The following is a 17,574-nucleotide window of genomic DNA, read 5'->3' as shown; positions in this document are numbered from 1 at the left end:
AATTCGTTAATGCACACAAAAATAAGGAAAAAACATGTAGTTCTTTTGTGGTGTTTTGGGCAAAATTTCACTTCTTTAAAGGATGACTAGTATGTCAGGAACATAAATTTCTTGGAGTCTTTAAGATAAATTCAATCATGACTTGAAACGAGCTTGTAGTGCTTATGAAATGTAACAGACAAAACCAACCTTGTGAAAAATATTGTTTATGAAAACAAGTGTTCCAGAATTGTTTGTGTTCGATTATGAGAAAACATGATCGATTGCTTGGTTGTTTAGTCACTGCGACCAATCTTCGATTATTTCAATTAATCGGACCACCACTAATGAGGACTCTATGATAAGAAAGGACCCTGTTACATTCATTGTGGTGATAGAGAGTGAATGACAAACATACGTTGATGAGCTGATCTAGAGACGAAACATCTGTGTCTTGTCTCTGGACGATCGTCATGTTAACAACCCAATGGTCAGAAGAGTTGTGGAGATATTAATAATAATAACAATCCTTTTTCTATAACACTGTATGCCAAGCATGCTCTAAGTGCGTAGACATTATTAACCCGTCAGTTGAGTGTGCACTCAATATTCATTATCATCTCCCTGGGGAGCATACAATCAGTGCCCTTAAGTCACTGACTGACTCACAACAACCTAATCTGTACCTGACAAGATTGAGAGGAAAATCTATATACCTTATGTACATTCATGATCACAACCAAACAAAACAGTAACTCAACTCTGATATTTAGAACCTGAAATCATCTTCAATTCTATTAAATCTCACGTCATATACACATTGTAATTGAGAGAGCATCAATAATCTATTGACATCGAGCATTTGCTTCAATAAATACTGTACACAGTTGTGGCACACTGAAGCCAGTAGGATTCTAGGGAGGAGTGCAGTGTGACAGACGATACACAGGTCTAGGGATGTGGCTGTCGGGGTCGGTCTAGTGGTGGTGACATCAACTGGTGGGGAACTCCATTGACGGCGAGTGTCGGACTTGTCGATAGCAGGGCTTACAGACGGGGACGGGCCGGCGAGAGTAGTGTCCGGGGAGCGGGATGTAGCGGGCAATGCAGCGCGTACAGAACACCTCACCGCACTTCCAGCAGTGGAACTGGAATCAGAACAATATACACATATACATAATGTACACACCAGTCTTCACAAGCTGGGTCATACTGGGTCAGATGTGTTAGACTACAAGATTATCGTTTTCCCTCCTTCAATAGACTTAATTAACATTCACTAATATCCACATTGTATCTGCAACATGTACCTGTATGAGAAACATAATTTAATGTCTGACAAACCATTATTTAAAGATTTCACAAATGTCACCCAAAAATATCTTTAAAAAAACAACTCTTATTGACGTTTCCCAAATACCAGATAAAAACGAATACCTCTTAAAATACAAATAGCAAGAGAAGTGAGGTAACTATGTAGTGGCTTGAAAGCAACACATTCTGGACCAGAACATCAGTGGATATTCAGCTGGAGTTATACATTGTAACAAAACTCTCTCACATCTGGTCAGCTCATGAGTCAAGGTAAGTATGTTAATCCTTAACCAGCTGTTCAAGTTTGCTGGCTTCAAACTGGATCCAATATTTCATGCATTTTAATAAAGAAATGTTGTATCACTAACAATAACAAAGGATTTGAAGGTTACAAATATGTTACACTGTATAATCACCATCAGTTAAGTGTTAATTGTTCAGAATTCTACAGGACAGCAGTTGTCTCCCTTACACAAGACACTAAGAAACAGACAGTTTTCAGTTTCAAAAGTTCTGTTAAATAGTCTGTGCAATAGTTTATAGAAGGTGTCAAAATTTAAGATGTCTGTAAAATGTGCAGAACTTTCAAACAAATGAATTCTTCCATGTTTCAACAAATAATTCTTGATAAAGGTAAAGAATGAAGTGACTGGTTATCCAGAAGTACAGTACCCAGCAACACATTGTGTTACTTGGCATGTACAGGACACATTGTGTTACTTGGCATGTATAGGATACAGTGTTGTACTTGGCATGTACAGGACACATTGTGTTACTTGGCATGTACAGGACACATTGTGTTACTTGGCATGTACAGGATACAGTGTTGTACTTGGCATGTACAGGACACAGTTTCTTACTTGGCATGTATAGGATACAGTGTTGTACTTGGCATGTACAGGACACATTATGTTACTTGGTATGTACAGGACACAGTGCTGTACTTGGTATGTACAGGACACATTGTCTTACTTGGCATGTACAGGACACATTGTGTTACTTGGTATGTACAGGACACATTGTGTTACTTGGCATGTACAGGACACATTGTGTTACTTGGTATGTACAGGACACAGTGTTGTACTTGGCATGTACAGGACATGGTGTTGGTATGTACAGGACACATTGTGTTACTTGGCATGTACAGGACACATTGTGTTACTTGGTATGTACAGGACACAGTGTTGTACTTGGCATGTACAGGACACACTGTCTTACATGGCATGTACAGGTACAGTGTCTTACTTGGCATGTACAGGACACAGTGTCTTACTTGGCATGTACAGGACACAGTGTCTTACTTGGCATGTACAGGACACAGTGTTGTACTTGGCATGTACAGGACACATTGTGTTACTTGGTATGTACAGGATACAGTGTCTTACTTGGTATGTACAGGACACAGTGTTGTACTTGGCATGTACAGGACACAGTGTCTTACTTGGCATGTACAGGATACAGTGTCTTACTTGGCATGTACAGGACACAGTGTCTTACTTGGCATGTACAGGACACAGTGTCTTACTTGGCATGTACAGGACACAGTGTCTTACTTGGTATGTACAGGACACAGTGTTGTACTTGGCATGTACAGGACACATTGTGTTACTTGGTATGTACAGGACACAGTGTTGTACTTGGCATGTACAGGACACAGTGTTGTACTTGGCATGTACAGGACACAGTGTGTTACTTGGCATGTACAGGACACAGTGTTGTACTTGGCATGTACAGGACACAGTGTTGTACTTGGCATGTACAGGACACAGTGTTGTACTTGGCATGTACAGGACACATTGTGTTACTTGGTATGTACAAGATACAGTGTTGTACTTGGCATGTACAGACACAGTGTTGTATTTGGCATGTACAGGACACATTGTGTTACTTGGCATGTACAGGACACAGTGTTGTACTTGGCATGTACAGGACACAGTGTTGTACTTGGTATGTACAGGACACAGTGTCTTACTTGGTATGTACAGGATACAATGTTGTACTTGGCATGTACAGGACACATTATGTTACTTGGTATGTACAGGACACAGTGCTGTACTTGGTATGTACAGGACACATTGTCTTACTTGGCATGTACAGGACACATTGTGTTACTTGGTATGTACAGGACACATTGTGTTACTTGGCATGTACAGGACACATTGTGTTACTTGGTATGTACATGACACAGTGTTGTACTTGGCATGTACAGGACACACTGTCTTACATGGCATGTACAGGTACAGTGTCTTACTTGGCATGTACAGGACACAGTGTCTTACTTGGCATGTACAGGACACAGTGTCTTACTTCAGCATGTACAGGACACATGTACATGCATGACACAGTGTTGTACTTGGCATGTACAGGACACAGTGTTGTACTTGGCATGTACAGGACACATTGTGTTACTTGGTATGTACAGGATACAGTGTTGTACTTGGTATGTACAGGACACAGTGTTGTACCTGGCATGTACAGGACACACTGTCTTACATGGCATGTACAGGACACAGTGTCTTACTTGGCATGTACAGGACACAGTGTCTTACTTGGCATGTACAGGACACAGTGTCTTACTTGGCATGTGGAGGATGAAGTATGTTTTAATAAAAATAACAGTCACTCTGGAAGACTTGAAGGTGTTAGTATTGGTATTTTAAGCATGTCAAGAAGTTAGTCTTGAATGGTGAGTAGAGATGAATGTGGAAGCTTGAGGAATGATTCACACCTGACTGAAGATGTGAAATGTCCAAAGAAGCAAACACGAAACAGTTTCATAACGACTGTTTAAACCAATTGACAAATTTGAACGTTCTTTCGAAGCATATCAATCTGTCACACCTGAAGAAACATTTTCCTGATAACTTATGTCCAAAAATCAAAAGATAAAAATTCTCACACGACTTGCCCACCACCAGTAATGACTACAACGCCCAAAGAATAACTCTGTTTTTGTATGTCACAAATAAACAGGGCAGAGATGACACTGTCCTTTCCACAAGCCAGAAAACATAAAGAGGATCAGAGACAAAACTGAAGGAAAGAAATGAGACAACCCCAGATGACCTTTGTGACCTACGCCAGGTACTAGAGTCTGAACTACGGCAGCAGGTTGGATTAACATAATGGTAATCGGGGCAGTAAACTGAAACTCCCTTATCCCTGTTTTCTGCATGGTTGGCATAGTAACATGCATCCATTTTCATCCAATTAAATGTTCCGTTAGTTGTTTTAAGTTCCAACATTGAGAAGTCATGAAGGCATGCATTCACATGCTACATATGATAACAATCATTTATTCTGAATCAGTGAAGAAGAATTTATTAGTTTCATTCAAGAAGCCCATGTAATCAGATTCACAAATGCATGCCTTCCCAAGATGTTCACATGTCAGAAAGGAAAGAAGATGGTAAAATAAACTTTGTATGCACAAACGTGCCACAGGTCAATTGAAGTTGCAAAATGCTTTTTAAAAAAAGTTCAATGAAAATGATGACATACCTTAAGTGAAAATTCCTGCCCAGATCAAATCAAATTCAGACTTTAGTTGACCAAAAGCTTAAGTAGCTTCTTAAGGAGATACAAAGATTACTGTTGTATGAAAAACTCTCATACACATGTGTGTATTACCATCCTTTGAGAAGAGTTGATTATATCGAGTGTTAGAGATGATAATATAGGTTATTAATACATATGTTAGCAACAAAAACTGATGAAAATCCATACATATCATTCCTTGTTACTGTGTACAAGAAGTGCTTACATTTAATGTAAAATCTCAGCTGTAGATAACTCAGTAAACTTTGGATAAGTGAACAATTAACTGCTTCCTTGGAACATGAAATCAGTTCATTTCACCAATCTTAATGTGTTAACGAATTTAGCCTAAAACTGAATCGAAAGTAAAATGAGTCTTGCCTTCTTGACGTAGTGGTCAAAGGGGGTGGCACAGCTACAGTTGTGGACATTGCGGAATGACCTCCACTCTACAGCAACTGTTTTCAACTCCATGAGGAGCTGATCCAGCGAGAGTGTCTCGGAACTCGGGGATCTTTGGAGCAGACTGCTGTCCATAGCATAACCATCGTCAAAACCCGATCTGGACATCTGGGAACTTGATTCATCAAAGCCTGACTCTGAGTCACTCTTTACATGGTTGCCGGACAGGTCGGCATCTTTTGATTCGATGTCGTTGTGGTTAGCTTCTGCTATTTTCAATGTCAACTCATCGATGTGGCCAGCAAGAAACCCGTCTAGCGACTCCATGGACAGGAAACCCTGAAGTTTGCGCTGAATGGTCTCGTCGGATTTGCCCAGCAGCTTGCAGATTTGCGTCACTCTCTGGAAAAGAAAAGGTAGTGAGCAATACGGGTCCCTGACTCTTCTCCATGGTCAAAACATCTGGAATGCAAACATCTTTTTGATTTCAAAACATTGGACTGGTTTTTTTAGGGAGAGCAACCAATCTGGGATTAAATGTATCCTTGTGTTATGTTTTTTCCCCGACACTTTAAGAACATCTGTTGTCTCGATTATCCCATGAACAATTGTAAAACATGTCATTAACCTCTAAAAGACAACTTTATCCTGAACACAAACCATCATTTAAGAGTTTACATGGGCTTCACACATTGTACCCATGTGGGGAATTGAACCCGGGTCTTCAGTGTGATGAATGAATGCTTTAACTACTATGCTACCCCACCGCCCCCATAAAATAGGAAGTACACAGAACATGTTTTGAGTCGGACTATCTACTCTACACCATGAACTAACAGAAAAAAAGGGCCTAATTATGACCATCACTAGGTTTTCAATATTGTTCAGGTGACATGATTCCAACCAATTGTAGAAAGTCAGTGTCATCACAGGTGGAACATACATCTCAAGATTCAGCCGTTACTGTTTATTTCAGAGAAGATGTTTACAAAGCCAGGCAAGACGACCATGACACAGGAACATTTAACATTCAGCCAGCCGAACTGAGAAACAATGTGAATAACAAATATAATGTTCACCTTCTCCAGTAGTCTGACATGATCTTCTAGAGAGGAGCTGTGATCTTTGGCTGCACTCAGAATGTCCTGCACATGCTCCCGGGGATGGATCCCGTTCTCGAACCGGTTGTACATGCCCTTCCAGAACCTGCAGCAGTAGAAGTGACTGGGTCAGATAGCTGCCGTCCAGTGGCCTCTGTCACACTCAGAGGACCCGTGAAGGTCTGGGCTAGGACTGATCTTCAGCAACCCATGCCTGTCGTAAGAGGCGACTAACGGGATCTGGTGGTCAGACTTGCTGACTGGGTTGACACACGTCATCATATCCCAATTGTGCAGATCGATGTTCATGCTGTTGATCCCTGGATTGTCTGTTCCAGACTCGATTATTTACAGACTGCCACCATATAGCTGAAATATTGCTGAGTGTGGCGTAAAACTAAACTCACTCACTCACACTCAGAGGACATTGTTGTCCCACAGAGGCAACCCTTGAGATGTGGATTTATCTACATTGTCTTCTCACAAACTGTAATGCCACTCTCTGCACTATTACAATTAAATAAATCACATCTGGACCAGTGATTGACATCATGAGCACTGATCCGTGACAATGTAATACAATGATGGACATTCAACAACCTCAACATCTGATTCATGACACTGTAATACAATGATGTACATTCAACAACCTCAACATCTGATTCATGAAATGACCTCTTACGACAATGGGTTGCTGTACATCTATCAATAACCGGAAACCCCATAGGTTTCATGATTTGTTTGAAGGCAATGTCTGTTCCATAATCCTTATGAAACAAAGTCCACAAATCAGGTTGTATGTGTGAGAAAACAGTGTTTCTCTGCTGTCAGCAATACTCCAGCTTGAGTATAAGAATGAGATATGTCATGTAGGAATTCAAGATGTTCAGAAACAAACATGAAGACTTTGAAACCACAATAAGAGCAGTTTATCTCAGGATCAGAATGCCCACATTTCAAAATCAATTTCCCACATTTATCTGTGACTTACTTTATGCACTGTGGTCGAGTGTTGGGGATTAGCACCGGGTGTGAAATCTCGTACTCCTTCTTGAACAAAGGGTTGATGTATTCATTCATGTGTTTGGCAAGGTAGCCCCATAGCGAGTAGGTCCTCTCATTCAGCCTGGACAGAAACAAACAGGAAAATAATACAGTGTTTCCAAGGAACATCGTCTTGTGTGGTTTGTTGTTTAACACCTCACTCAGCAATATTCCAGCTTTATGGTGATGGTCTGCAAGTAATTGAGCCTGGACCAAACAATCCAGTATCAATATTCAGCATAACAATGTCCAGACTGTCCAGATGTCCTTTTGTCTTTATCTTGCTTTGAATAAATCTAGCAATATGTGAGTCTGTAGTTTACTAAATACTATACACACTGCAAGGATAAGACAAACAGACTGGATGTATTGAGAGAGTTATTATATGATCCTGTCTAACAACGGCCTGTGGTGATGGACTGACAGTATTGAGAGAGTTATTATATGATCCTGTCTAACAACGGCTTGTGGTGATGGACTGACAGTATTGAGAGAGTTATTATATGATCCTGTCTAACAACGGCTTGTGGTGATGGACTGACAGTATTGAGAGAGTTATTATATGATCCTGTCTAACAACGGCTTGTGGTGATGGACTGACAGTATTGAGAGAGTTATTATATGATCCTGTCTAACAACGGCCTGTGGTGATGGACTGACAGTATTGAGAGAGTTATTATATGATCCTGTCTAACAACGGTCTGTGGTGATGGACTGACAGTATTGAGACTGGAGGCATCTCTATGCCTACCTCAAGTCCAGCCTGTCTTTCTCACAGTTGCCGATGAAAGTCCCAAACTGACAGGAGTAGGCGTGGTCGTGGATTGTGAGCAGGAATCTCTCGTTAAACTGGAAAGCACAGGGGAACTGTTGGGTCATCTGCCACGTCCCTTCAAGGAACTGGGTGAAGATGGGGGACACTTCCTTCGCATCCACAGTGTCCAGGAAGCCACACCGGTCAGTGAACTTGTGGCCGAAGGAGAGCCACTCTTTTTCTATCAGTGCCTACAACAGAGAAAAACAAGACTACATGAAAATATTGAACATATAGGCAATGTAATGTGATAAATAAGGCCACAAATATTTTAAATCATGGTTGAAACACCTTGGAGACAAGATACTGGATGTTTACCTGAAATCCTTGTATGGTCCGGTAGTAAGGGTCCAGCATCAGGCTGGCAAGACTAGAGGTCTGGGCTCTGCGGTCCCAGCCATCAGAGCAGTGGATTAATACACTTGTGCCTTCAGTAATGGCCTGAAGCAGAGAAACAATAACACATCAAATACAGGTTCCGTGTCTGTCCTGAATATATTCACATTCAACACCTGCTTCTATAGGACAACCATCCCTCACAATACCTGGCGCCTTCAGCCAGAACATGTATTGTATCATGTACACAATACAAGCAGGAACTACAGGATGGACATCAGACCAACAAGCACCTGTTGGTGTGGAACACTACTTACATGAGCTATGAAAGCCGACGTCTCCATCATTGCCTTGATGTGTTTCAGCCAGTTACAGCTCTCCAGACCAGATAGAAAGGAATTCATCGATGGGTTCTTTAGTTCACAGACTGAAACATCACAGGTCACAGACTGAAACACCACTCTGCATACAACTTCATTCAGTTGAATGAGTCGGTTATTCTGGTTTAATCTTGATCACTTTACTAGCCCATTTACTGACACCATTGGCCTAACAGTGCCCTATGGAAGCTCCACATTAGAGTCTTCACTCAAACATCACAAATGAAAACACCCTTCATTCAGGGCCAATTTGCATCACACTCAAAATAGATACAGAACTAAATATCTGAAGTATCACAACATTTTAAATTGTTTTCATTGCATTGTAAAGGCTGTATCTTAAATTTCCCCTGCCATCAAAAGATGATGGAGTTATGCTTTAACATAAGCCTGGATTGTGGACTATCTACTCACCATCTAACAACTTCTGTAGACTACTTCTCATTACATGGATATTTTCTATTCCTAAGAACTGAAATTTGATATTGGAATAAAAGTTTTCGTTTTCATATCCCTTCCCTGCTGCTTTGTTGGCCATTGCGTTGATCTGAAAATAGTGAAAAAAGTGTGACAGCAACTGAAGTGGAGTAAAATCTTTCCTGAGGTACTGGCACAGAAGGCATGATTACCTATACAGTCTGGACGATGAGTAGCATTACTTATCAGTATGGCAGTAATGCTCACACCTCTTGGATTCAACTGACAAACCCCATGGAACAATGTTGATCATTTTTTGGTCTGCTACAGAGAAACCCTGGGTGTGAGAAGAACCACAGCCAAAATAGTGGATGGGTGGGTGGCTCAGTGGGTGGGTGAGCAAGTGAACTTCTATGCTGTTGTTAGTAATGTTATGGACAGAGGGTGTTTTCACAAATGTTACTCATGCTGGAACTGAAACCTGTGGCGTCGGTACGGCAACTCTTCAACCAATAATCAACCCCACAACCCTTCATTAAAGATATCACTGACAGCATCACAGTGATGACTTAATATAAAGACAGCACTTGAAGTACCAGCATGCTGTGCCCTCCTATACTGACCTTGGGCCTTGTGTCCACCACATACATGTATTTAGATTTCGGGTTGGCTCTAAGTATGGCTTGCAGCATCTGTTCATCCTCCACACAGCGAGCGCTGAATCCTGCCAACGGTTGACTGCAGCGTGTAATTCCTGCCTGAAACAATACAGATTTAAGCTCATATTGCGTTATCACCAAGCTGCACATGTCTCATAACACTGTGCTTGCTAATACATTAAGGAGAGGCACGCTATCAATGCTATCTCAGAAATACATGACATGTTTAGGCTCTTATAGAATGGCCAAGATTTTGTTTTGAGCAATAACTATTTGAGAAAAAGATCATAACACTCTATTTTATTAATGCCTGACAATCATGTGTAAATCTCATAAACACACATTCACTGAGAACTGAGGATAAAACATCTCATATTTAAAATAATAAACTACATGCTTGTTTCCTGTGCCTTCCTATAGATCATTCTGGTGTCCCCCGCCATGATGTTGCTGGAATATTGCTAAAAGCGGCGTTAAACTAAACTCAGTCAGTCAGTCAGTCCTATAGATCATCAAAACATGTACTAACACAGATGCTGAAAGCAAATCATACCCATGAAATAATGTTCTGCTCTAAGCATCTTTCACTGTCATTTTAATCACAGGGAACAAAGCATATGCCATACCATTATAATCTGGAATTAATTAAAACCTGGATTAGCCATAAAATATTTGCTCCTTGTGAGCACGGTATTCAGTGGTTGATAGAGGCGTTTGATGAAGCCAGTTATATGACAGATATGAAGCCCGTTGTATGACAGATGAAGCCTTTGGACATTGGCCTCATCAGTGATGTCTGCCATGGCTTGTCATGTGTTCATATTTAATAGGTCTGTTCCTACCCACAACTTTGATCATACACTGGAATAGGATTACTTCAAGCTGAACACTTAGATGCTATTAAATATGCATTCTGGCAAGTTTTAATCCTCTTTAGTCTGGCTTTTATGCTGAATATTGCCCTCCGAGAATATCTGCCTTGTAGACTCCTGAATCAAAGACACCATCCAGAGAGCTGTGAAAACCTTTCCATGGATCAATAGTGTGCGCTAGGGTTTGAATGTGGTATATATATTACCTAGCTGTAATGTGTGGTGTGGTTCATCCTACTGAAGGGTGGTGTGGTTTGAATGTTGCCTTTATATTAGCTTTATATTCACTTGGGAGACAAGAGTGGGTCGCTAAGTCCGATTCTAACCCAGTTCTTCACTAGGGAGACAAGTGTGGGTCGCTAAGTCCGATTCTAACCCAGTTCTTCACTAGGGAGACAAGTGTGGGTCGCTAAGTCCGATTCTAACCCAGTTCTTCACTAGGGATACAAGTGTGGGTCGCTAAGTCCAATTCTAACCCAGTTCTTCACTAGGGATACAAGTGTGGGTTGCTAAGTCCGATTCTAACCCAGTTCTTCACTAGGGAGACAAGTGTGGGTCGCTAAGTCCAATTCTAACCCAGTTCTTCACTAGGGATACAAGTGTGGGTTGTTGAAGTTCAATTCTAACCCAGTTCTTCACTTGGGAGACAAGTGTGGGTCGCTAAGTCTGATTCTAACCCAGTTCTTCACTAGGGAGACAAGTGTGGGTTGCTAAGTCCAATTCTAACCCAGGTCAGCACTAGGGAGACAAGTATGGGTTGTTAAAGTCCAATTCTAACCCAGGTCATCACTAGGGATACAAGTATTGGTTGTTGAAGTCCAATTCTAACCCAGGTCATCACTAGGGAGACAAGTATTGGTTGTTGAAGTCTGATTCTAACCCTGTTCTTCACGAGGGATACAAGTATGGGTTGTTGAAGTCAAATTCTAACCCATTTCTTCACTAGGAGACAGGTATTGGTTGCTGAAGTTCAATTCTAACCCAGTTTTTCACTAGAGAGACAAGTATGGGTTGCTAAAGTCCAATTCTAACTTCTTCAAGGGGGTATTTTATTACCAACAATGTCATGTGCGGTTATACATTCTATAGAACTGTGGCGTTGTCTGAATGTGACAAGCTGTTGAGTTTTACTTCTATAGTGTTTAGTGTGGATGAACAAAAGCGTCAGTCCACAGCTACAAAAGGGTCCTTCCATCTGCCATCCATGTCTATTTGATACAAGCATTGCTTCCACTGGACAGCCAAGCATTATCCACCAAGTATACAGCACAGACTGTTATTACCCAAATGGGGGAACATGAATAAACTGATCAGCAATTGTCAAGTTTCTCTCTCACTCAAACCTGCAGATATTGACAGATGCTTAGAGAAATGACTTACAATGGCAGACATGATTGGCTCAACATGTCCCATAGTGTAACAGATGCTAAGCCAAGGCTGAAGCCTTGCTTCTGTTCTATATCAGTTATGTCTATATATAGCCTAATGACCTACAGTAACACTTCACAAATGAGGTCTGTGTGTTTGCATCAAGGCCACAAAGTGTAGCAAAGTCATCCTGTTCCTGACCTCCTCTACCACTGACATCCTACCCTGCAGTAATTCCAATATTGATTCTATTTTACTTGGCATTGTAGTGTTTACAGTCAGATTCTGTGATAATCTTAGTGTGTACAAGGCTTTTAAATACCATCCAACTATCTCATGGGGCCTCTGTTTCCTGCCCCATCCACCAAGATAGCACCAACATTCTGCTTTGATCACTACACCATTATTCCCAAGTGGCTGATGTTAATACTGATACAGCAATGTGGCATTACCTGCTTCTTCTACACAGAAATGGACGCTCGTAAGTGTATGACAGTCATCTAATATCTGCCACATCGCTTAGTAAATAACATTCCCACAAGAGTGAGGGAGTTAAAATTTTAATATTTTATCATATAGTGTCCATTCCTGCAAGAGACGGCATGAACAATGCACGAGTGATGATTACAATGCATGTAACATTTGAAATAGTTTCAAGAACGATTATTAATCATAACCAGACAAAGTAATCCTGATCTGCTCACTGATCATTTTGTGATATCTTTCTACGCACTTAGCTCAAATCAGGTGTATGAAATGTCTACTGTGTGTATTAAATGTGTACTTTGTTGAATTAAGCTCCCTATTAGTCCCTAATGGTTTTCTCCAAATGTGTTTATATTAAAACTTCATAAATAACTTTTTTTTTGTAATCTGTACAAGTTCTGGTGTTTCTTTTCTATCAGAGAAATGACCAGTCCAGTCAGCTGCAGTCCGTATATCAGTCAGCAGTATGTTCAACAAAAGGCTTATAGCTTCTTTGATTGGCATTCTAGAAGTTGGGTAGATGAACAATGACGACTAGTTTCATGGAAATACAAGTTTTTTATTCTGCATAGGCGATGTTTCGACATAGATTCTAATGTCATTGTCAAAAAGTTGCCTATACAGAATAAAGAACTTGCATGTCCATAAAATTAGTCCTCATTCTTCAAAAGGTTTATAGGGCTGAAGCTATAATAGGCTGTTCTTAGTAATACCACCACCATGTTGTTGTTGCTGCTGGTTTGTAACACCCCACTTAGCAATATTCTGGCAATATGATGGAAGACTGTAGGTGCTTAGTCTGAACTAGACAATCCTGTTATTGATAGTTTTTGAAACCTCAAGGCACGATGACATGCAATCAATTACATCATGGAACCATGCCACCAGATGTCTTGGTCACTGGAAGGGTCCTATTCTATGGTAAGTAACATCAGGAACACAAACAATGACTTCACATAATGTCAACATGTTTGGAATAAAACCCAGGTATTCACAAGCTACTCATAAAGTGTAAGTCTCTTGCCACATCTTCAAAACTCTTCCCAACTTAAGACACATAGATACCGGATCCCAGCTCTGAAGGACACCTTCCTACCGACACATGCCAACACCGCTCTTCCATGTACAGAGAAAGTATTGATTCTGTTGTACATCTTTGTTTAATCACCAGAAGACGTAATTGGTATATTACAGATAGTGTGGACAGTTCCAGCTGTGTGTACATTGCAAGTGATTACTGCCAAGTCTGAGATGAACTAACAACAATCAATTTATAATTGATCACGGAGAGACTATTGAACGGAATCCTCTCCAAGTAATTTCACCAAAGTGTCTGAGATGGGTTGGACGGCATTAAAAAGGTGGAGGTAAGTGAAGTTCAGCCTGAAGCTCCTGCAACAGTGGCTGAGCACCTTACCGCTATCTTCAATGTCAGACCTATTCATGGTTCATTATGGTTGAACAGGGACAAACGGACCTTCAAATAATGTTTTCAATATGGCTACTTTGGCAGCCATGTTTAGAAACATTACATATGACTGCAATAGTACAATAACAGATTCAAGTGATATCAGTGTGTGTATAACTGAAGTGGATCCATGTGATGTGTGGCAGACTCACCTGATTTTCCCTGTGTAAGTACGAGAGTACTGGGAGACGTCCACGACTCCGGAACTTGGAGCTGCCGACCAACACCGGTGTGGCAGCACAGGCAGGAACATACATCAGGCTGGGATATGTATCACACAACTGGAATGAAGAGACCATGTATAGCAGAGTTAGAATATAACACCATGTATCACACACCTGTAGTATAAGACCATGTATCACACACCTGTAGTATAAGACCATATATCACACACATGGAGCAAAAGACCTAGTATAACACAGATAATAACACTATGTATCACACCGCTCTAGCATAAGACCATGTATCACACAGAAGGAATGTATGAGAGAAAATGAGACATAACAATCTAGTTTGAGATAATCTTGCAATGGTAAGGATGCATGAAGGAGATAAAGTATATATACAAGTCATGTTGTTAAATTTAGAATGTTTCATCATACAGACAATATTTCATAACACAAAGTAACAATGTATAGACAACAGTACATTATGCAGACAATGTCCCACCACTTACTTCATACTCCTTGTTGAGGCTGGTGAGGGACCAGTTCTCATTGGGCACCCCCATACGTAGGTACTCTGTCTGTATATCATACAGGTCCCAGCCATATGACTTGGTCGTATTGTCCGACACCAGGAAGTGGAATGCATACAGTTTCTCTATGTTAGCTGCAACCCAAAATACACTGTGTACAAGGGACACACAATAGGACACAAACTGAACCTCATGGAAAACATATGGCTGTTATTAGCTGATCCTTGAAAAGACATAGATAAGCCTAAGGATCAGAGCATCAGAAACAAACCCTCAAGCTGTTGCATTGGAAAAACTAACAAAACAAACGTAACCATTGATGTCAGGTAACTGGTACAGATCAGCACTTCCCTGAATTTGTGAAGAGTTACTGAATGTTTTTTTGTCTGACGAAAATATTAACCCTGTTCTTGGCTAACCATGAATTTGTTTTTTCTCTGTGAAAATATTGCAAATTATTTAAAATTTCAAAATTCCAGAATAGCTAAGAGCATGCATTCATTTCCTGATGGCAAAGTTACAGATACAAATATGGAGTGGTTTATGAGCTAAGCTGCAGAAAATAAATGCACCACTGTTTTTGGGGAGGGATGAGTACTATACAATCAGTTGAACTGAGTGTAATCTGTTTTGACTACATGATCAGGAATATTTAAACCCTCTAAAGGTTTGTTTGATTTTAACAATTTGATCTCTCAACACTCACCCTCAAACAGAGTTAAAGATACTACCGGGACCTCAACACTCAAATAACCGAACCTAATTCCCCAATCCAAAACATACAACCTCTGTATGACAGTCATCTTAAAACATCCCTCGTTACTGGCCACATCTCATTCAAGACACAAACAACAAGTAAAGCACCACTGGCACGACATGACCCACATTTATATGAACTTTTTCCTGGTATAATCTGACAAGCAATTCCATCTGAGTCTATCAATCAGTGTTACCGACTTGGGCAGTCACACGTGACAGTTCTGGACAGTGTCAGGGAAGGCACATCAGTCAGTGGAGACGAAGGAGGAGGAGGGTGGAGCACACTCCAGAGATGCTTTGCCAGCTGCTCAGTGTATTGCAAGGATAACAACAGCAGACGCAAATGTTTTAATGAACACCCAACTGCAAATACTATGGATTACCAAAGGGGCAACAATTACCTGCAGATCCTAGATAGAGCAGGACCTGATTTACACCTGCTCTTGTCCCTTGGGCCCACTGAGCAAAGCAATCGTAACGCTACAACTGCCGTTAGACAATGTTAAAGTACAGGAGTTACGACTGTCGAAGTGAGCATGATAGATTAGATGTGTCTAACTGGGAAATCAAACGGAAGTCCACTCAATCAAACTAAGTCCACTCTATTTACTGATCTGATTTTTCTCTCCAGAACTTCCGTTTGATTAAAAAAGTTGTGAAGTGACCTTATATGGAGGACTGTGACAAAACAATCAAAGCAGTGACTGTCTATCTCCTGCAGGATTGTGACAGACTGAACAAAGCAGTGACTGTCTATCTCCTGCAGGATTGTGACAGACTGAACAAAGCAGTGACTGTCTATCTCCTGCAGGATTGTGACAGACTGAACAAAGCAATGACTGTCTATCAGCTGCAGAAACGTGACAGACTGAACAAAGCAGTGACTGTCTATCTCCTGCAGAAACGTGACAGACTGAACAAAGCAATGACTGTGTATCAGCTGCAGAAACATGACAGACTGAACAAAGCAGTGACCATCTATCTCCTGCAGAAACGTGACAGACTGAACAAAGCAATGACTGTGTATCAGCTGCAGAAACATGACAGACTGAACAAAGCAGTGACCATCTATCTCCTGCAGAAACGTGACAGACTGAACAAAGCAATGACTTTGTATCAGCTGCAGAAACATGACAGACTGAACAAAGCAGTGACTGTCTATCTCCTGCAGAAACATGACAGAATGAACAAAGCAGTGACCATCTATCTCCTGCAGAACATGACAGACTGAACAAAAGCAGTGACCATCTATCTCCTGCAGAAACATGACAGACTGAAGATAGCAGTGACCATCTATCTCCTGCAGAAACATGACAGACTGAACAAAAGCAGTGACTGTCTATCTCCTGCAGAAACATGACAGACTGAAGATAGCAGTGACCATCTATCTCCTGCAGAAACATGACAGACTGAACAAAAGCAGTGACCATCTATCTCCTGCAGAAACATGACAGACTGAAGATAGCAGTGACCATCTATCTCCTGCAGAAACGTGACAGACTGAACAAAAGCAGTGACTGTCTATCTCCTGCAGAAACATGACAGACTGAAGATAGCAGTGACCATCTATCTCCTGCAGAAACATGACAGACTGAACAAAAGCAGTGACCATCTATCTCCTGCAGAAACATGACAGACTGAAGATAGCAGTGACCATCTATCTCCTGCAGAAACGTGACAGACTGACAAAAGCAATGATCTCCAGCAGTATTGCCTAAACCACCGCCTGACTCACCTGGCCTTGACAGCTCCTGAAGGGAAGTGAAGATATCATGACAGTCACGCTCACGGGGGATGACGAAGATGATGCTCATGAAGTTTTTGCAGCGTATCTGGATGGGTGAGCCTCCGGTTGTGATTGGCATCTTCTCCACATTTCCCATGTGCATGTGGAGGATCTGAAACAGAACTTATACTATCAGCATTGACATTTTAATACTAT

At 41.0% G+C, this 17,574-nt stretch overlaps 1 protein-coding gene across 4 annotated transcripts in view; it reads right to left on the bottom strand.

Annotated features, from left to right (window-relative positions):
- Positions 1-221: 221 nt before the first annotated feature.
- LOC124264958 (myotubularin-related protein 6-like) overlaps positions 222-17,574 on the bottom strand; it is an 88,317-nt gene continuing 70,964 nt past the window's right edge. For 3 of the 4 annotated variants that reach the window (XM_046699754.1, XM_046699762.1, XM_046699745.1), the window contains exons 3-15: positions 17,368-17,530; positions 14,853-15,007; positions 14,329-14,457; positions 9,947-10,081; positions 9,321-9,453; positions 8,844-8,953; positions 8,509-8,631; positions 8,128-8,381; positions 7,324-7,458; positions 6,312-6,438; positions 5,212-5,634; positions 4,795-4,809; positions 222-1,127 (exon numbers count right to left, since the gene is read on the bottom strand). In XM_046699754.1, the coding sequence (XP_046555710.1) occupies positions 972-1,127; positions 4,795-4,809; positions 5,212-5,634; positions 6,312-6,438; positions 7,324-7,458; positions 8,128-8,381; positions 8,509-8,631; positions 8,844-8,953; positions 9,321-9,453; positions 9,947-10,081; positions 14,329-14,457; positions 14,853-15,007; positions 17,368-17,530 (2,058 nt within the window). In that variant the 3' untranslated portion in view covers positions 222-971. The remainder of the gene's footprint in view (positions 1,128-4,794; positions 4,810-5,211; positions 5,635-6,311; positions 6,439-7,323; positions 7,459-8,127; positions 8,382-8,508; positions 8,632-8,843; positions 8,954-9,320; positions 9,454-9,946; positions 10,082-14,328; positions 14,458-14,852; positions 15,008-17,367; positions 17,531-17,574) is intronic. The other variant, XM_046699752.1, reaches the window with a different exon arrangement.

Source organism: Haliotis rubra, unplaced genomic scaffold (assembly GCF_003918875.1).
Source record: "Haliotis rubra isolate DU_JTF1 unplaced genomic scaffold, ASM391887v1 Scf121, whole genome shotgun sequence".
Lineage (NCBI taxonomy): Eukaryota > Metazoa > Mollusca > Gastropoda > Lepetellida > Haliotidae > Haliotis > Haliotis rubra.
Note: the sequence above shows the minus strand (reverse complement) of the source record. Positions and strands in the feature narration are given on the sequence as shown.